Source organism: Artemia sp. Qi Xiang Cuo, chromosome 5, assembly GCF_049724085.1.
Source record: "Artemia sp. Qi Xiang Cuo chromosome 5, ASM4972408v1, whole genome shotgun sequence".
In the NCBI taxonomy this organism is placed as follows: domain Eukaryota; kingdom Metazoa; phylum Arthropoda; class Branchiopoda; order Anostraca; family Artemiidae; genus Artemia; species Artemia sp. Qi Xiang Cuo.
The window spans coordinates 42,434,106-42,455,899 of NC_142798.1; the positions used below are offsets into that span (position 1 = coordinate 42,434,106).

Sequence of the window (21,794 nt, forward strand, 5' to 3'; positions counted from 1 at the left end):
GTTTAAGAATGGAAATAAAGACAAAGAATAAATTCACAACGATAATCAAGTTAAAAATAAGTTTATTTGAACAATGCCATAAAGCGATGACATTTGATTATGATATTTGGTGCTTTGCATTGATATTTTAGTTTTAAAAGTTTTATCAATTTTCTGAAAACTCCCTAAGAATTTTACGAAAAACACTTCTTAACAGATGTTTGGTATTTTCTTGGATAGGGCTATTGTGGCAACTTTTACCACAGCAACCAATAATTAGAGCCCAAGTCCTAAAATTTGTCTCAATCAGGAACCCTACTCGATAATCAAATTCAGAAATCGAAAATATTTGCAATCAATAGCTCTTACTGTTTATTGTTCAGTAAATGTATGTACATTTCATGTAAAAAGATTGATTGAAAACAAAAATAGTCTTATCAAGAAAATAAATATCGCAGAAAAAAAATATTACGAAGTGGAAAAAAAATTATGAGACATCCAGTGGCGGATCCAGAGGGGGGGGGGGCGAGGGGTGCCTCCTCCCCCCCCCCAAAGTAGTCTAAATTAGTGTAATTTACCTAATTAACGCAAGTTTGCATTGATTAAACTTGCTCCTAACGTAAGTTTATCCAATCAATCTTTTTTGCGCCCCCCCCCCCTTAAAAAATCCTGGATCCGCCTCTGAAACCATTACACCTATTCCACCAGTTATTAGAAGAAAAAAAATTCCTTATTTTCACAAATTTTATCAACCCCCCGCCCCCTTTTTTATAAAATTCTACATTGGCCAATCAGTTGAGTCCACTATATATAAATAATAGATTAAGTCATATTTTTAATATAAATTAAGTCATACCTTTGAGATGAGAAACTTGCAAACCACTTGGCAGGGTCACCAAGTTTTTTTCTGCTGTCACAATTGCGAATAGTGTACCTTGTAACTATTTCTCATCGATTGAAGCATATACAGCAACCAATAAGTGCAGATATAAGTGGGAGGAGCTTTTTGTTCGCACCGAGAACGAAGAGCCAGAAATCATCTGCGGTAAACTTACTGCCTAATTATATAAACTGTGGTTTTCAGTAAAGTATTAGTTTTTGAGAATTCTCCCAGTATAGGGGAATATCAATAACCAGTCTATTTTAAATGTTTTAAAAAAATCAAACCGTGAAGCAGTAATTTTTGCTCGTTTTAAGTTTCAACCTCACTATTTACTTTCATCAGAAAAACATTGTTCCTTAAAAATCAATTGTATACTAAAAGTCCTCGATATCATGTGCTGTGGAATACTATTGGGAGTTTTACAAATTAGTATTTTGTATTCTACAGGCTAATTAAAGACTTTTTTAAAGTCTTAATTAAAGACTAACACAGTGTTTCAGAGAAATATCCCAAGTCACTTTGTTTGAGCTACTTTTGTAAATACATAAACTAAGCAATAACTTTGTTCGTTTAACAAAGCAATAACTTTGTTCGTTTCAAGTTTAAACTTCGCTCTTTACTTCCATCCAAATAGAAATTAGTATACCATAAGCCATTATTGCTGAAGGAAAGAAAGAATAAGATAAATCAGCGTTGCTATTTTAAAATATGATTGGCTTTGTCCAATTTCATACTGCGATTCCTAAGACGGTATAATCTAATTCCCCAGAAAGTTAATGACTATGGTGTTTTGGCTGGGTTTTTTTTTCCGTCTCATGCTGTTTGAGGAGTTCAGGCTTCTTTTCAAGATTCTCCTAAATATGTTCTTTCTCATTATAAGATATCGCGATTTTGAATCAAAATAATAGTTAAAATTTCCAAATAAGCATTCGCTGGAAAGTCTTTTTCACAAGACCGTTTCTTCAAAGACTATTTCTATGTTTTGTTCCCATGGACTTTTGTTAATTCTTTACTACGCTGCAGCTGTCGCTGCGACAGTATTATGAGGCTCTTACACTTTTGCAGGTAATTGAGCAGAAATGGGCGGTCAACCGTGAACATCTTATGCTGGAGAAAGTTCTAGGGGAAGGTGAATTTGGAAAAGTAATGCAAGCTAGATTGCTGACTGATAAAGGTTATTTTTTATCCTCGTTCTTTCTTGTTCATTAAATAAAAACAAAGATTTTTTCAACAGAAAGTAAAGAGCGACCTAAGAACCTAAAATAAACAAATATTCCGTATTTGAGGGAGGCTGTTCGCTCCTTAATCCCCCGCTCTTTACTTTATAGTCTTATTGTACTTTAGTGATAGAATTTATGAATGCTGCAAATTTATTAATTGTACCTGCAGATATTTTACTTACTGATTGCATTTGAAACATTTGAACAGACAATTTTGTTGTTTAAAAGAAATGAACCTCAATTAGGTTTTCCATTTCTGAGCCATTACGAAAACTTTCTTTTATCCTATTCCAAGTACCCTTGTGTTTGAGAAATCGTCCTTAAAGCATTGGGGGTAAAAAGTGAAACCTTAGCGTAAAGAGTTGGGGGTTAAGGAGGGGATAGCGTACTGCATATGCGGAATAGTTACTGATTATTTTAAGCTTAATATTGCTCTGTAATTTCATTTGAAGAAACTTGGTTTTTAGTTCTCAAGATACCTTAAGTATGAGAAGGTATTTTACCCCTTGCACCAACTGCACCCCTAAATTCAAAGCTCATTTAATGTGTTTGCTTTCCAAACAAAATATAATTTTCAAAATAAGCTATTTTCTCTGCAATAAGAGGGGAGCTTTTCCCCCTTCAGCATTCATCCTGCACGCTTATCCTATATTTCATCCACGTGTATATTGGCCAACACCTTAATAGACGGTGCGGAATTGTGTAAGACTATAGCTGTTAGTTTTTGTGGATAAACAGTATTAAGGACGATTGGTGTACCGTACACCAGGTTGGCCTCTATGACAACAATTTTGTATAAATACGAGTAGTATTCCCTTCCTTGTTAATACATGTGGTAATAGGACATGAGCTCTTCTCTCCCCTCTAAAGTCGTTTAATGAACTTTCCGTACGGACTTGAATGTCACAGTGGCCGTGAATTCTACCTTTTAAATGCATGTGACAACAACCCGGACGAGATTTTAGGACTTATAATTGATAGTTAATGAATTTTTTGTACGTTGTTGACACCTAGAGGTCACAAACCTCAAGGGCCGCTCCAACTAGAAATCTTGTTTAAAAATTTGCCGCTTAACTTTCGGACCAGCCAGACTAGCGTCAGGGCAAACCAAACTAGACCACTTATTTAAAAATTCTCATCTTATGATAAATTTCATATTTAATTCTATGACAAGATAATTGTGGCCGCGTGTGACAATGAACTTAAAAGTTTTTTAAAACTCATTATTAAGATGAACTTATTGCATGCCATACGTGTTTGTTAACTTTTTTTATCCAGCTCAAGAGGGGATTTCCCTCTGATGAAATCAAATTACGAAATATATGACTTAGAGATTCGTGGGAAAGTTCTCCCTCCTCTGCAATTTAAATTATTGAATAAATATATTCTATCTACCCTACTCTTTCTACTATATTTATCTTTCACCTTCTCTAAATGTTCCCACCCTACCCCCCTGTGTCCCTCTCCCGACCAACAAAGATATTTTTAGTACCCATTGTAATTTAAGTTTATTCTTCTTCAATGCAATTTTGTTTCAACCAAAAGGGTCTTATTCGTCTTTTGACTTATTAATTAAAAAAAACTTTTTCAACAAAATAAGTTTTTAAAAAAAGTAAAGAACTCCATTAAACCAAAATGAACAAAAATAGAATCAAATGCTCTATCAAGAATACAACTACTACTCATCAGTATCAATAAATAAATGAAACCCAAAACAAACAAAAATTAAAATAAATAAGAGTCAAACTCAAAACGAGCAGAAATTACTATGAGTAGGGTTCTAAACCCCAAGCTTTCTAAAATCTAGAATATAATTTGTACTTTGCTGAAAAAATTTAAATGAATTTACCGAAAAAAATCTGCATTGTCAGTTTAATATACATATGCTGATATTTATTCTTTGAACTCTTTATTGATTTTTGAGATCTTAAAGCTGGAAAAGTGAAAACATTTAAAAGAATTTTTTCAGTAAACTACAACTTATATTCTGGCTTTTAGAAAGCTTGGGGTTTAGATTGTCATATTAATTTCTGCTCCTTTGAGTTTGACTCTTATTTATTTTAATTTCTGTTTGTTTTGGATTTTATTTATTTATTGACACTGATTTGTGGTAGTTGTATTCTTGGTATATCATTTGATTCTATTTTTGCTCATTTTGGTTTAATGGAGTTAGGGGGTTAGTTGCCCTTCAATCACTTTCGACTATTGAAAAGGGCACTAGTCCTTTTAATTTCCAATCGAATGAGCCCTTTTTGAAGTTTCTACAACATCGCTTTCTATAAGAACCTTATATGCACCCAGGGTATAACTGATAACCCTTACCCTGTGGGCTTTGGGGGGGTTTGTCATCCTCAAAGATATAATTTCCAGACCTTTCAACTACGTTGAACAAAATGACTATCTCAAAGTTTTGATTCACTGTGTTTGGGGAGAAGTTGGGCGTGAGAGGGAGGTTAGTTGCCCTTCAATCACTTTCGATTATTAAAAAGGGCACTAGTCCTTTGAATTTACAATCGACTGAGCCCTTTTTGAAGTTTTCTACGACAAAGCTTTCTATAAAAACTTAAATGCCCCCAAGGCGTAACTTACAACCCTTGCCCTGAGGGTTAGAGGGGGAGTTTCCTCCTCAAAAACATAATTTCTATCTGGAAATCAACTTCTTTGAACAAAATGTAACATTTTTTACATTTTTTTTTAAGACATAGTCAAACAGTTTTTACTACTGATGACGGTCACTGTATATGTGACCGAAATATCTGGTATTTTTGTGAATTTCTATCACTGTTTGTGAAACGCTGTCTATTAAAAAGATTTTATCCCTGTTAGAACTTTTATTTATGGTCAGGTCTCCAAAATTATCTACCTTGAAAGCTATTGAATAATGTATATGGAATACAGAATTTTTTCGCCGAAAAAATTGTAACTTTGTCAATTAACTAAGAAGCTCATATGCAGGGCTAGATTTAAAGCTTAGACGCTTCTAGGCCCAAGCTTTTCAGCCGCTCCATTCTTGCGAGACTTTTCAGTTTTTGCCTTTTGCGCAGTACGTTTTAGACTTTTACAGGGAGAGAAGGAGGCGATACCCAAACTCTTGTTTGTAGTGATTTTTGTTTGTTTCAAGCTTGATTTATGTATTCAATTTAAGTTTCACTCGCTTTAAGATTTATTTATTCATTTATATTATTGCTTGTTGTATATTTTTGCTATGAATGTTTATTTAATTTCTGTTCGTTTTGGGTTCATTTATTCTTTAATAATAATTTCTGGTCGTTTTGAGTTTGAATTTTAACAGGTATTTGTATCTGCTGATCTTAAGTTTAAAATGACCTTTAATTTTCTTTGAAAAACTTCCTCTTCGGAAAGTATTTTTAATTAATTTTTTTTCATTTTTTATTGCAAAAATTTCCAAGTTTTTAAAGATATCTTATTTCAAAATCTAACTTTTTTTCAAAATCAAATGTTCATCAAAGAATCAAAACTAGTATAAAAGTAACAATATCAAAGTAAAAAAAATGAGTTTGTATCCACCTCGGAGTTTTTATTAGCTGATGTTTGAACTATTTTTAACAAAATGGCCATCTCAAAATTGTTATCAGAATGGTTTGGGGAAAAGACGTGGGGGGGGGGGGGGATTGGAACTAATTGCGCTTCGATCTCTTTTGACTCTTTAAAAGTGAACTAGAAATTTCCATTTTGAATCAAATGAGCCCTCTCTGAAGTTTATATGAGCATCCAATCTACAAGAACCATATCTACACCCAGACAACACCTGTTCCCGGGCCCTAGGGGGTTGTGTCGACCCCGGAGTCTGAATGGAGCGGAGTACGTGGTGTTTGAAACTGTTTTTAACAAAATGGCCGCCTCAAAATTTTTATCGGATGGGCTTGGGGAAGAAAACATCGTGGAGGGGGGGGCTAGTTGCCCTCCGATCTCTTTTGACTCTGAGAAAGTGAACTAAAACTTTTAATTTCAAATCAAGTGAGCCCTCTCTGAAGTTTATACGAGCATACCTTTCATAAGAACCATATACGGCCCCAGAACATAACTTACAACGTCTGCCCCCCAGACCCTGGGGGGTTGTGTCGACACCTGAGTTTTTGTTATCCGGCCTTTGAACGATTTTAAAAAATGGCTATATCAAAATTTGTGTCGGATGGGTTTGCGGGAAAAAGGTCCTCCGATCTCTTTTGAGTCTTAAAAATTGAACTAGAACTTTGAATTTCCATTCACATGAGCCCTCACTGAAGTTTATACGATTATCTCTTCCATAAGAACCATATATGCCACCAGAGCATAACTTGCAGTGTCTGCCCCTTGGCCCTGGGGGGGGGGCTGTGTTAACGCCGGAGTTGTTGTTATATGGTCTTTGAACTATTTTTAACAAAATGGCTTTATCAAAATTTATATCGGGTGTTTTTGAGGAAAAAGAAGTGGGGGGACGATAGTTGCCCTCTGATCTCTTTTGACTCTTGAAAAGTGAACTGGAACTTTCAATTTCCAATCAAATAAACCCTCTTTGAAGTTTATACGAGTATTCCTTCCATAAGAACCATATATGCCCCAAGGGCATAACTTACAAAGGGTTCCCCCGGGCCATTGGGGTTATGTCGACACCGGAATTATTGTTACATTATCTTTGAACTATTTTAACAAAATTCTATCTCAAAATTTTTATCGGATGTATTTGGGAAAATAAGGGCGTGGGACGGGGCCCTTTGCCCTCCGATCACGTTTTATTCTTAATAAGGGCACTAGAACTTCCGATTTCCAATAGAATGAGCCCCTTTAGAAGTTTTTATGACAACCCCTTCCATATGAAGTGCCTCTGGGGAAAAAAATAAAACATTGGAGCCGTATGGCCTTTACTATAGGCAACGCTTTAGCGTTGCCTCTGATATTGAGGGGAATTATTATTAGCATCAAAAGACACCGTGATTATACAGTTTGTCTAAACGGCATATCTGTAATTTATCAACAGCGTCCAAACGTATTAAGCTGACATTTTCAAGGAAATGTTCAAGATTTAATATATTCTTTTCTTTACCCTGTAAATTGCAATATATGGTCTGGTCTTTGGAGGAAAAAGGGGGTGTCAGCCCTACTCCTCTTTGTTTCTGCTCGTTTTGATTTTGACACGGTTTATTATTGTAATTTCTGTTACGATTGATTGGAAATTTGTCACCAATTATTTCTTACACAAATGACGCAATAAGACCATTTGATTAATAAGTCAAAGATTTTTATGTCATATGATTGGATGCTAAAAATTTCAGAAAACGTCTATCAGTTTTGGAATAGGCAAGGGCTTCCTTTCAGATCGGGATTAGGGGCAGGTGAGATGAACACGCATGGAAAAGGACTATGGAGGCTTGAAGGTACGTTAGATTAGCCTAAATAAAGATGGAAGATAATGAAAACGTCGGATGTCTGTTGGTCTTGAAATAGTCTAGAACTTTCATTGGGGCTTGAATTAGGGGAACAAGTGGGATGAGCACATTTGAAAAAAGACAATTTTTAAATAGGCCTAAATAAGGACAGAAGACACAAAAACGTTGGAAAACGTCTTTTGGTCTTTGAATGACATAGAAAGTGCTAGAGAAACGTCGAATGCGACTAAATAAAGATGGAAGACAGCAAAAACGCCGGAAAAGGTCTTTTAGTCTTGGAATAGCGTAAAAGATGCTAGAGTATCATCGGAGAGTACTAAATAAGGATAGAATACATTAAAAACGTCGGAAAGGTATTTTGGTCTTGGAATATGCTAGAAGATGCTAGAGGAACGTCCAATGCGTCTAAATAAGGCTGAAAGACATTAAAAGCATCAAAAAAGGTTTTTTGGTCTTGAAATAGGCTAAGAAATGTTAGAGGAGCGTCGAATGTGCCTAAATAAGGATTGAAGATACCAAAAACGTCGGAAAAGGTATTGTGGTGTAGGAAAAGGCTAATAACACTTGTTCAAAGTCAAAGAACTTTAAAAAAGACTTTTGTAAAAATTAGCCGGAGAGAATCTATAATCTTAGAATTTAGAGATTCTAATAGAGAGAATGGAGTTATATATGTTATGAAAAATCAATAATTAATATTCAATGAACGATTGGAATGTATAGAGAGAATCTATAGTCATAGTCATCATTTTAGCAAATCATGACATATTGGCCATATCAGATGCATCCGTTTACAATATTTCTCATTCTCGTGATATTGTTAAATTGTTTTAAGAATGCTTAAAATGTTAAGAAGAAGTTTAGTCTTTTTAAGAAGTTTAGTCTCGAGAACTAAGGTGGCTTCAAGCTTATATTGGCGCCCTATGCCTAAAAAGCATATTTCAAGTAACTTGTTGGATTCTTCATTTCATATGTGTCCGTCAAAAAATATATATCACATTCATTGGCTGAGAATATTCATGTGATAACTAAGAATATTTTCAAGCTTGAGAATATTCATAGTTATCATTTTGTCAAATCAGAATTGCTGATGAAAGTTTATGGCATTTGAGATGATATACGTGTCATATTCGAATGAATTGGGTACAAGTACATGAAATCTACTCTTATATTTAATTTACCGTATTTACATGATTTGTTGACACTTTGTAACTTACACATTCTTATTTGAAACTACCCGTACCCAAAAAGCTCAGTAGTATCGTAGTTCTTTAATGCCATTCATGACATATATTATACTCCCATATGTAATTTCATATATTGTTTAAGAAACTTAACAGTCTTGAGAAGCATGGTAAATCCAAGTCTCAAGCCACTTTCATTAGTTACATTGTCGTGCTTGAGAATATTCATAGTAATAATTTTATCAAATCAGAGTCACAGTGACAGTGTTTGGAAAAATGAAGCTATACCTACGTTTTATTAGACTGAATTAAGCTTAATCATAACACAAATTGTGCTCTTATATATAACCTACTACATTATCTTGACTTGACTGACTCCAAATAAGTTTTGAGACTACCCATGACCAAACAGTCAAAATTTAAAAAATTCAGAGTTATCATACACCATTAAAGGAAAACAGAAATACAATTAAAAAAAGGTAGACAAGTTTCTATTGAGGAACTTGTTATTTTTCTTGGTGATCACTGGCTTTTGTTTCACTTCTTATGTATGTAACGTAATCAAGAAAAAGAATGAAATAGAAATTTTCCGTTTCACATGGAACGTTGAAGAAAAATATGATACAAGTGAACGAATATTGCGACATCTCAAACGCTAGTAATAAGATTTCACATAAAAAAATAGAAACATCTATTACCAAATTTCAAAATGACTCGAATGAAAACACTTTTCTCGGTCAATGTATACGAAATCATATTATTGAGTTAGGACTAAAGTGAATACACCATTCGATGCCTTTTTTTCATGCTGATTACGAATATAATAATCATTCCTATCGGAAATTCAAATTTAAGCCATTTTTGAGCTCTTGAAAATGAAAAAAAATAGGGTGTAAAAAGGCTAATATAGCGTGGAAAAAGACTTAAAACCTTTGTTTTAAACTTAGTGTTTCATAATAAATACTTATTTCAATCCATAAGCACTGACTTTCCATGAGTAACTTGGATAATCACAAGTATATATGTTCCAAGAATTTCATTTTCCAAATATTATGTATTTTTTTCTTCCTTAACGCCGAATGTTCACGAATGCGTTTTTGACAAACCGTCGAAAATATTAAAGGATTAGGATAGGTGTGGTTAGGTTAGGTTTGGTTAGGTTAGGATAGGTTAGGTTTAATATTTTCGACGTTTCGTCGAAAACGCATTCTTGAACACTCGGCGATAAGGAAAAAAAAAATACATAATATTTGGAAAATGAATTTTTGGAACTTATATACTTGTGATTATCCAAGTTACTCATGGAAAGTCAGTGCTTGTGGATTAAAATAAGGATTTATTATGAAACAGTAAGTTTAAAACAAATGTTTGAAGCATTTTTACACCCTATATTAGCCTTTTTACACCCTATTTTTGTCATTTTCAAGAGCTCAAAAATGGCTTAAATTTGAATTTCCGATAGGAATGATTATTATATTCGTAATCAGCATAAAAAAAGGCATCGAATGGTGTATTCACTTTAGTCCTAACTCAATAATATGATTTCGTATATATTGACCCTTTTCTCAACTACATTTAGAGGAGATATGTAGAAGTCAGTGCACTGAATTGACCAACAACAAAGGTGTAGTAATAAAAAAGGCATATTAAAAACAATGAAAATCAAAGACCCGCGAGAAAGTGCTTTTGGAAAAAAGTAATAATAATAAAACATTGGAGCCGTATGGCCTTTACTATAGGCAACGCTGTAGCGTTGCCTCTGATTTTGCTAACTAATAACTGACAAAATTTTTCCTTCCAACTAAATTTTCGGCAACTTTTTGGTTCATCGATCTTTATACAACATATTTAATGCAGACTGCATCTTGTTGCAATTTCTTAACATTATTTTAAAAGAGCTATGGATAATATTGAAATACCCAGAAAATTGATTACCTGATTTTCATAGCTGTCAGATGGAGATAATCCAAAACAGAGGTTGGCCGAATAGGGCTTTCGTGAACAGAGCATAGTTCACGAAAGCCAGAAAATAAAGAAAACTTAAGCATCCAGCTTGGTTGTGACAACACAGAATGGGTCGAAGATTTCACCTACCTTGGTAGCTTTATAACTTCCGATAACAGCCACTCGCAAGATATTAAGAGGTGCCTGAACGCTTTCCAACTCTAGCTTTAAAGCCTTGATGCCGATCTGGAGGAACAAGAATTTGTCGACACTGCCAAAAACAAGACTCTTCAACGCCCTGGTTATTCCCATTGTCATTTCCGCTTGTGAATCATGGACCCTCAAAACAGATGACCAACGTCACCTAGCCGCATTCGAAACAAAGTCACTTCGCCTTATTGCGGACATTATATACCTGGACAGGGTCTCTAACATTAGGCTCTTCGAAAACCTCAAGATCAAACACACCATACTTGACAGAATAAAACTGCAACAACTTAGGTGGCTAAGCCACATCCAGTATATGGATCATTCCCGTCTTCCGAAAATAGTCTTCCATGGTCGCGTGCATGGTTCTTGCCCCATAGGTCGGCCCCCGAAGAGATGAAAAGACAGCTTCTCTAGCCTAAACCTGCCGCAACTTCTACGCCTGTCTGAAGATAGATGCTCATACAGACGCCACATCAATAACATAGCGAATGAAGAGGCTCCAAAACAACCTTCGAGGATGGATAGGACATATGTCAAGTAAGTAAGTCAATCATACCTGAAATAACGCAGATATGTCCTTTTGACAACATGGATACAAGTAGAAGTGACCCTATAACTACAGGGGGGCTCCTTATATGGGCATAGAATACTGACAGGGCTCCAAATATGGGCATAGAGTCATTAGGGGGAACACGTGGTTAATGGGGTCAATGACCTAAATTTCCAAGTGTCAACAACAACAACATCGACCTTGACATTCGCTGAGAGCGTGCACTTACAACAACAACAACATCGACCTTGGAACACCTGTGCTGTCGACCTCAATTCACCTATCGTGAATCAATAATTCCCCTTAGAAACAACAAATTAATTTCCCCTTTCTTGACAGATCAATCAATCAATGACATCATCTGTCAGACTTTAAAAATTTTCGCGTAGAAACGATTCTCCAGGAATAGATCCAAATCATTAATGTCATTGCCTCGGAAACAACTCTTTTGGTCGAACTCCAAAGGATATTAATAACCAAAGGCCATGGAAACAATTCTCCAAGAAACATCTTAGCGATGAATTGTTATAGCGCGGGAATCAGGTTTCTTATTAATTTGAAATGCATTAGCGCAGAGATGCCAAAAACAAAGGGAACACGCTGAATTACGTTTAGGGATTATTTGGGCGAAACTGTTTTAGACAGGTTATGGAACTATTTCGGCGAAACAGTTAGAAACATTTTAAAAGATGATTTTTGAACAGATTTTAGAAGAGAATTTAATGGTGAAACTTTATGGTCGTTATAATACACAAGTTTCATTTGAACAGTGTCGTGAGGTCCTCTACCCCAACCCCAAAGGGTTCCGATACCCACCACCCCAACCCCGAAGGAAGCGCTCGGTCCTCAAAGGCCCCCCAAGCTCCCAAAGGACCACCAGCGCCCCCAAAGGGCACCCCGGACCCCAAAGGCCCTCCCCTGGTCCTTAAAGGCCCATCGAGCTCCCAAAGGACCAACGGGGTCCCAAAAGGCCCTCCACAGGCCCCCAACTGCCCCCCAGGCCCCCAACTGCCACCCCGGACCCCCAAAGGCCCTCCCTGTGCCCCAAAGGCCCTCCCTGTGCCCCAAAAGCCCTCCCTGTGCCCCAAAGACCCTCCCCCGGCCCCCCAAAGCCCTCCCTGTGCCCCCAAAGGCCATCCCCGGGCCCCCAAAGGTCCCCCGGGCTCCCAAAAGACCACTCAATCCACAAGGGCCCCCGGATCCCCATACGCCCTCCCTGGGCCCCAAAGGTCCTCCCCCGGTCCCCATACATGCACACAAAAACTTATACACACACACAAAAACTTACACACACACAAAAACTCACACACACACACTATAACTTACACACACACATTATAACTTACACACAAACGCCAAAACTTACACACACATACAAAAACTTACACACACACACACACACAAAAAAACATACACATGCACACGAAAACTTACATCCACACAAAAAATTACATGCACACAAAAACTTAAACACACACACACAAAACTTACACACACACACACACACACGAAAACACACACACACACGCCAAAACTCACACACACACACACAAAAACTTACACACACACAAAAACTTAAACACACGCACAAAAGCTTACACACACACACAAACACTTACACACACACACACACTGACACTTACGCACACACTCCAAAACTGACCCATACACACGCAAACTTACACACACACACACACACACAAAAACTTACACATTCACTATAAAACTTACATGTACGAAAAAACTTATACACACACACACACAAAAAAAACTAAACCACACAAAAACTTACACACCCACACACACACACAAAATTACCAAACCAAAAACAAAACATACAACCACACACAAAATATTAGACACACAAAAACTTACACACACACACACACAAAAACTTAGACCCACACGCAAAAACTTACATGCACACAAAAACTTACATGCACACAAAAACTTACACACACAAAAAAACTCACACACACACACACAAAAACTTACACACACACACACATGAAAACTTACAAACACACGCCAAAACTTACACACACACACACAAACTTACACACACACACACACACACAAAAACTTAAACATGCACACGGAAACTTACATGCACACAAAAACTTACATGCACACAAAAACTTACACACACACACACACATACACAAAAACTTACACACACACACACACGAAAACTCACACACACACTCCAAAACTTACACACACACCAAAACTAACACACACAAATACACACAAACATAAAAAAAAAAAATTAAAAAATAACACAAAAAAAAACACACACACGCACAAAAAATTACACACACACACACACACACACAAAACTAACACACACACACACTAAAACTTACACACACACTCCAAAACTTACACACACACAAAAACTTACACACACACACACACACAAACACAAACAAAAACTTAAACATGAAAACAAAAAAAACTCACACACACACGCAAAAAAACTTACACACACACACACACACACACACACACACTTACACACACACACACTAAAACTTACACACACAATCAAAAACTTACACACACAAAAACTTACACACACACACACACACACAAAAACTTACACATGCACACGAAAACTTACATGCACACAAAAACTTACATGCACACAAAAACTAACACACACACACACACACACACAAAACTAACACACACAAACACACGAAAACTCACACACACACCCCAAAACTCACACACACACAAAAACTTATACACACACACACACACACACACACACACACACACACTTACATACACACACAAAACTTACACACACACACACACACGAAAACTAACACACACACGCCAAAAATTACAAAAACAAAAACTAAAAAACACACACAAACATACAAAAACTTACACACACACACACAAAAAAAAACTTACACACACAAAAAATTACACACACACACACACACACACACACTTACACAAACACACAAAAAAATTACACCCACACACAAAGGGTAAGTGTTTTAAATATTAGCCATTCTGTTGCTAAAACAAACTAAAGTTAGAAAAAATACAACATATTCCTTTATTACCTCTGCAATACGGTTAAAAATGAAGAATTCATACACATTTTCAACTAGCTAAGGGTGAGTTTTTTAAATAAGAGCCATTCTGTTGAGAAAACACAAAAGTTAGAAAAAATACAAAATATTCCCTTATTACCTCTGCAATATGGGTAAAAATGAAGAATTCATACACATTTTCAACTAGCTAAGGGTAAGTGTTTCAAATAAGAGCCATTCTGTTGCGAAAACACACAAAAGTTAGAAAAAATACAAAATATTCCTTTATTACCTCTGCAATACGGGTAAAAATGAAGAATTCATACACATTTTCAACTAGCTAAGGGTGAGTGTTTTAAATATGAGCCATTCTGTTGTGAAAACAAACAAAAGTTAGAAAAAATACAACATATTCCTTTATTACCTCTGCAAAACGGGTAAAAATGAAGAATTCATACACATTTTCAACTAGCTAAGGGTGAGTGTTTTAAATATGAGCCATTCTGTTGCGAAAACACACAAAAGTTAGAAAAAATATAAAATATTCCTTTATTACCTCTGCAAAACGGCTAAAAATGAAGAATTCATACACATTTTCAACTAGCTAAGGGTGAGTGTTTTAAATGTGAGCCATTCTGTTGCGAAAACACGCATAAGTTAGAAAAAATGCAAAATGTTCCATAATTTCCTAAGCAATACGGGTAAAAATTTATTTTTGCTACACATTTTAAACTATATAAGGGTAAATTTTTTATATATGAGCCATTAGATTGCATAAACACAAAAGTTTGAAAAAAATGCAAAATGTTCCTTTATTACCTCTGCAATACGGGTAAAAATGAAGAATTCATACACATTTTCAACTAGCTAAGGGTAAATGTTTTAAATATGAGCTATTCTATTGTGAAAACACACAAAAGTTAGAAGAAATGCCAAATGTTTCGTTATTACCTGCGCAATACGTCTAAAAATTAAAAATTCATACACATTTTAAACTAGCTAAGGGTAAATGTTTTAAATATGAGCCATTCTATTGCGAAAACACACAAAAGTTAGAAAAAATACAAAATATTCCTTTATTACCTCTTCAATACGGGTAAAAATGAAGAATTCATACACATTTTCAACTAGCTAAGTGTCAGTATTTTAAATCTTAGACATTCTGTTTATTAAACAAAAAATATTTAGTAAAAATTATAAATATAGAGTTATTAACTAAGAACTACTTATAACAATCAATACTTCATACACATTTTCAACTAGCTAAGGGTAAGTGTTTTAAATATGAGCCATTCTGTTGCGAAAACACACAAAAGTTAGAAAAAATACAAAATATTCCTTTATTACCTCTGCAAAACGGCTAAAAATGAAGAATTCATACACATTTTCAACTAGCTAAGGGTAAGTGTTTTAAATATGAGCCATTCTGTTGCGAAAACACACAAAAGTTAGAAAAAATACAAAATATTCCTTTATTACCTCTGCAAAACGGCTAAAAATGAAGAATTCATACACATTTTCAACTAGCTAAGGGTAAGTAGTAAGAGGTAATAAAGGAATATTTTGTATTTTTTCTAACTTTTGTGTGTTTTCGCAACAGAATGGCTCATATTTAAAACACTCACCCTTAGCTAGTTGAAAATGTGTATGAATTCTTCATTTTTAGCCGTTTTTCAGATTTAATAAATGACTATTTTGTATTTTTTCTAACTGTTGTGTGTTTTATCAAAAGAATTGATCTTATTTAAAACACTTACACTTAGCTAGTTGAAAATGTGTATGAATTCTTCATTTTTAGCCGTTTTGCAGAGGTAATAAAGGAATATTTTGTATTTTTTCTAACTTTTGTGTGTTTTCGCAACTGAATGGCTCATATTTAAAACACTTACCCTTAGCTAGTGAAAATTTGTATGAATTCTCATTTTTAGCCGTTTTGCAGAGGTAATAAAGGAATATTTTGTATTTTTTCTAACTTTTGTGTGTTTTCTCAACATAAAGGCTCATATTTAAAACACTTATCCTTAGCTAGTTGAAAATGCGTATGAATTTTTACTTTTTAGTCGTTTTGAAGAGTTAATAAAGGACTATTTTGTATTATTTCTATCTTTTGTGTGTTTTCGCAACAGAATGGCTCATATATAAAACACTTACCCTTAGCTAGTTGAAATGTGTATGAATTCTTCATCTTTAGCCGTATTGCAGAGGTAATAAAGGAATATTTTGTATTTTTTCTAACTTTTGTGTGTTTTCGCAACAGAATGGCTCATATTTAAAACACTTACCCTTAGCTAGTTGAAAATGTGTATGAATTCTTCATTTTTAGCCGTTTTGCAGAGGTAATAAAGGAATATTTTGTATTTTTCCAACTTTTGTGTGTTTTCGCAACAGAAAGGCTCATATTTAAATCATTTAACTTTAGCGAGTTAAAATTTTGTAAGAATTCTTCATTTTTAGCCGTTTTGCAAAGGTAATAAGGGAATATTCTGTATTTTTTCTAACTTTTGTGTGTTTACGCAATAGAATGGCTCATATTAAAAACATTTAACTTTAGATAGTTGAAAATTTGTGTGAATTATTAATTTTTAGCCGTATTGCAGAGGTAATAAATGAACATATTTCTTTATTTCTATATTTTTTGTTTTTTCTAAACATATTTGGTCATATTTAAAACACTTAACCTTAGCTAGTTGAAAATGTGTATGAATTCTTCATTTTTACCCGTATTGCAGAAGTAATAAAGGAATATTTTGCATTTTTTCTAACTTTTGTGTGTTTTCGCAACAGAATGGCTCATATTTAAAACACTTACTCTTAGGTAGTTGAAATTGTGTATGAATTCTGAATTTTTAGCCATTTTGCAGAGGTAATAAAGGAATATTTTGTATTTTTTCTAACTTTTGTATGTTTTCGCAACAGAATGGTTCATATTTAAAACACTTACCCTTAGCTAGTTGAAAATGTGTATGAATTCTTCATTTTTAGCCGTATTGCAGAGGTAATAAAGGAACATTTTGCATTTTTTCTAATTTATGCGTGTTTTTGCAATAGACTGGCTCATATTTAAAACATTTACCCTTTAGCTAGTTGAAAATGTGTATGAATTCTTCATTTTTAGCCGTATTGCAGAGGTAATAATGGAAGATTTTGTATTTTTTCTAACTTTTATGTGTTTTCACAACAGAATGGCTCATTTAAAACACTCACCCTTAGCTAGTTGAAAATGTGTATGAATTCTTCATTTTTACCCGTTTTGCAGAGGTAATAAAGGAATATTTTGTATTTTTTCTAACTTTTGTTTGTTTTCGCAACAGAATGGCTCATATTTAAAACACTCACCCTTAGCTAGTTGAAAATGTGTATGAATTCTTAATTTTTACCCGTATTGCAGAGGTAATAAAGGAATATTTTGTATTTTTTCTAACTTTTGTGTGTTTTCGCAACAGAATGGCTCATATTTAAAACACTCACCCTTAGCTAGTTGAAAATGTGTATGAATTCTTCATTTTTACCCATATTGCAGAGGTAATAAAGGAATATTTTGTATTTTTTCTAACTTTTGTGTGTTTTCGCAACAGAATGGCTCATATTTAAAACACTCACCCTTAGCTAGTTGAAAATGTGTATGAATTCTTCATTTTTACCCGTATTGCAGAGGTAATAAAGGAATATTTTGTATTTTTTCTAACTTTAGTGTGTTTTCGCAACAGAATGGCTCATATTTAAAACACTTACCCTTTGTGTGTGGGTGTAAGTTTTTTTTGTGTGTGTGTAAGTTTGTGTGTGTTTGTGTGTGTGTGTAAGTTTTTGTGTGTGTGAGTTTTTTGTGTGTGTGTGTGTGTGTAAGTTTGTGTGTGTGTGTGTGTGTGTGTGTAAGTTTTTGTGTGTGTATGTTTTTGAGTTTTTTTGTAATTTTTCGTGTGTGTGTGTGTGTGTAATTTTTGTTTGTGTGTTTTTTTGTTAAATTGTTTGTGCGTGTGTGTGTGTGTGTGTTTGTGTTTGTTTGTTTGTGTGTGTGTATTTGTGTTTGTTTGTGTGTGTTTGTGTGTTTGTGTGTGTGTTGTGTGTGTGTAAGTTTTGGCGTGTGTGTGTGAGTTTTCGTGTGTTTGTGTGTGTTAGTTTTGTGTGTGTGTGTGTGTAAGTTTTTGTGTGCATGTAAGTTTTTGTGTGCATGTAAGTTTTCGTGTGCATGTGTCAGTTTTTGTGTGTGTGTTTGTTTAATTTTTTGTGTGTGTTAGTTTTGGCGTGTGTGTGTATGTTTTGGTGTGTGTGTGTGTAATTTTTGTGTGTGTGTGTGTGTAAGTTTTTGTGCGTGTGTGTGTGAGTTTTTTTTGTGTTCTTGTGTAAGTTTTGTGTGTGTGTGTGTGTGTGTGTGTGTGTGTTAGATTTTGTGTGTGTGTAATTTTTGGCGTGTGTGTGTATTTTATGGTGTGTGTATGTGGAAGTTTTGTGTGTGTGTGTGTGTGTGTATTTGTGTTGGCGGTTGTGTGTGTGTTTTTTTGTGTTCAGTTGTAAGTGTTTTTGTGTGTGTGTGTGTGTGTGTGTGTGTGTGTGTATTTTTTTGTGTGTGTGTAAGTGTTTGAGTGTGTTTGAAATTGTTAGTTTGTTTGTGTTTTTTAGTTTTGTGTGTGTGTGTGTGTGTATGTTTTTTTGTTCATGTTAGTTTTTGTCTGCATTTAAGTTTTCTTGTGATTGTGTAAGTTTTTTTTTGTGTGTGTGTGTGTGTGTAAGTTTTTGTGTGTGTGTATAAGTTTTGGAGTGCATGTGTAAGTTTGTGTGTGTGTGTGTGGGTGTGTAAGTTTTGGGGTGTGTGTGTAAGTTTTTGTGTGTGTGTAAGTTTTTGTGTGCATGTATGGGGATCGGGGGAGGACCTTTGGGGCCCAGGGAGGGTGTTTGGGGATCCGGGGGCCCTTGTGGATTGAGTGGTCTTTTGGGAGCCCGGGGGACCTTTGGGGGCCCGGGGATGGCCTTTGGGGGCACAGGGAGGGCCTTTGGGGGCCGGGGGAGGGCCTTTGGGGCACAGGGAGGGCCTTTGGGGCACAGGGAGGGCCTTTGGGGGTCCGGGGTGGCAGTTGGGGGCCTGGGGGGCAGTGGGGGGCCTGTGGAGGGCCTTTTGGGACCCCGTTGGTCCTTGGGGAGCTCGATGGGCTTTTGAGGACCAGGGGCTGGCCTTGGGGGTCCGGGGGGCCCTTGGGGGGTGCCGAGGGCCCTGGGGGAAGTGGGGGGGCCTTTGAGGACCGAGGGGTTCCTGGAGGGTGGGGGGGGTGGGGAGTGGAACCCTTTGGGGTTGGGTTAGAGGACCTCACAACACTGTTCAAATGAAACTTGTGTATTATAACGACCACAGAGTTTCACCATTAAATTCTCTTGTAAAATCTCTTCAAAAATCATCTTTTAAAATGTCTCTAACTGTTTTGCCGAAATAGTTCCATAACCTGTCTAAAACAGTTTCACCCAAATAATCCCTAAACGTAATTCAGCGTGTTCCCTTTGTTTTTGACATCTGTGCGCTAATGCATTTCAAATTAATAAGAAACCTGATTCCCGCGCTAAAACAATTCATCGCTAAGATGTTTCTTGGAGAATTGTTTCCATGGCCTTTGGTTATTAATATCCTTTGGAGTTCGACCAAAAGAGTTGTTTCCGAGGCAATGACATTAATGATTTGGATCTATTCCTGGAGAATCGTTTCTAGGCGAAAATTTTTAAAGTCTGACAGATGATGTCATTGGTTGATTGATCTGTCAAGAAAGGTGAATTAATTAGTTGTTTCTAAGGGGAAGTATTGATTCACGATAGTTGAATTGAGGTCGACCGCACAGGTTGTCCAAGGTCGATGTTGTTGTTGTTGTAAGTGCACGCTCTCAGCGAATGTCGAGGTCGGTGTCGTTGTTGTTGACACTTGGAAATTTAGGTCATTGACCCCATTAACCACGTGTTCTCCCTAATAACTCTATGCCCTTATATGGTGCCCTGTCAGTATTCTATGCCCATATAAGGAGCCCCCCTGTAGTTATAGGGTCACTTCTACTGATGCATGTAGTGTCTTATAATTTTGATCAATATGTTTCTCGAATTTCCTTGAAAATTTCAAATTTATTCCCTTTGAAGCTCCTGATTAATTGCACATATGCCCTTTTGACAAACTAGACATTTACACTATCTTTTTATAGTGTTAAAAATACCCATCAACATGACTTAAAGGTTTCAACTGAATACCTTAACCATTCCCGGAATATTGCACATACATTGTTTCGGCAAGTTGGATGCACATAGTCACTTTTGATTTAGTTCAATGTCCCCGAAACATGAACCCGCAAGACACTTTCGCTCGGAACTTCTAAGCCTGCATCTAAGCTTGCAAGGTTAATGTCCCCGCAAGACACTTTCGAAAGGAACTTCTAAGCCTGCATAATTCAAGCATCCAGAGAAACGGGTCACGTGGTCAGTTTTCTTTAGTATATCTTTGCCTTTATGGTACTATATGGTTCATTTTTCAGTTTTCACTGGCAATTTTACTTGACTTGGGAAACTGAAATGATTTGTGGTAGTGTCATTATCAAGGCTATTAAGCAAGGTGCCAAATTCACCAACGAATATGAACTCACAATGTTTTTCAAGGAGAAGATAAAAAGTAGGTTCAACTTTGAGATTAATAGAGATGGTAACATCATTTTCCTGCATCTTAAGGAAGAAAGTGCACTTAAGACTGCTTTGGAAATGAAGAAGGTGCTGAACATTGAAGTTACAGTTATAAGGAAAGAAAAATTAGCAAGAGGAGTGATGAAAGGTATCCCATTGTACTTATCAAAAGATCAGATACAATGAAATATCCAGTCTGGTGCTGCAGGGAAAGATGTTATTAGACTACAAAGATATAACAGAGGCCTCAAAAAGCTAGAGGACAGCCTATCAGTCATGGTAGTTTTTGAAGCCAACATTATCTCAGGCAGCATTTGGTGTTGTGGAAGAAACAAAGACATTTTGCCCTACCATAGGAAGGTAATGCAGTGCTATAAGTGTCAAAAGTATGGACACTTACAAAAAGACTGTAAATCAAAAGAGGTTTGCCTAAGATGTGCAAAGAACCACCAAAGCCGAGATTGCCCACTTAAAATGGAAAGCACAGATGAAAGGACCTATAAATACAAGTGTGCAAATTGTAAAGAAAATCACTCATCAACGTCATAAATTTGCCAAATAAGAAGAGAAAATCAACAAGTGTTAGAGGTTGCTGAAAAATATGATATGGATTTTAAGAGAGCAAGGATCAAGGAGGCACACTTGTGCCTCTATAAAGAGGCGACCCACCACAATGTTAAGCGATTTCAGGTCCTAGAGGTCAAAGAGAGACGGCGGTAATCGCATTTTGTAGCCCAAGCTCAAACTA

At 35.8% G+C, this 21,794-nt stretch overlaps 1 protein-coding gene across 2 annotated transcripts in view; it reads left to right on the forward strand.

The window, feature by feature from the left end:
- LOC148952156 (proto-oncogene tyrosine-protein kinase receptor Ret-like) overlaps positions 1-21,794 on the forward strand; it is a 436,938-nt gene that overhangs the window by 342,768 nt on the left and 72,376 nt on the right. For both annotated transcript variants that reach the window (XM_089088861.1, XM_089088862.1), the window contains one exon: positions 1,928-2,036. In XM_089088861.1, coding sequence (XP_088944987.1) covers positions 1,928-2,036 — 109 coding nt within the window. The remainder of the gene's footprint in view (positions 1-1,927; positions 2,037-21,794) is intronic.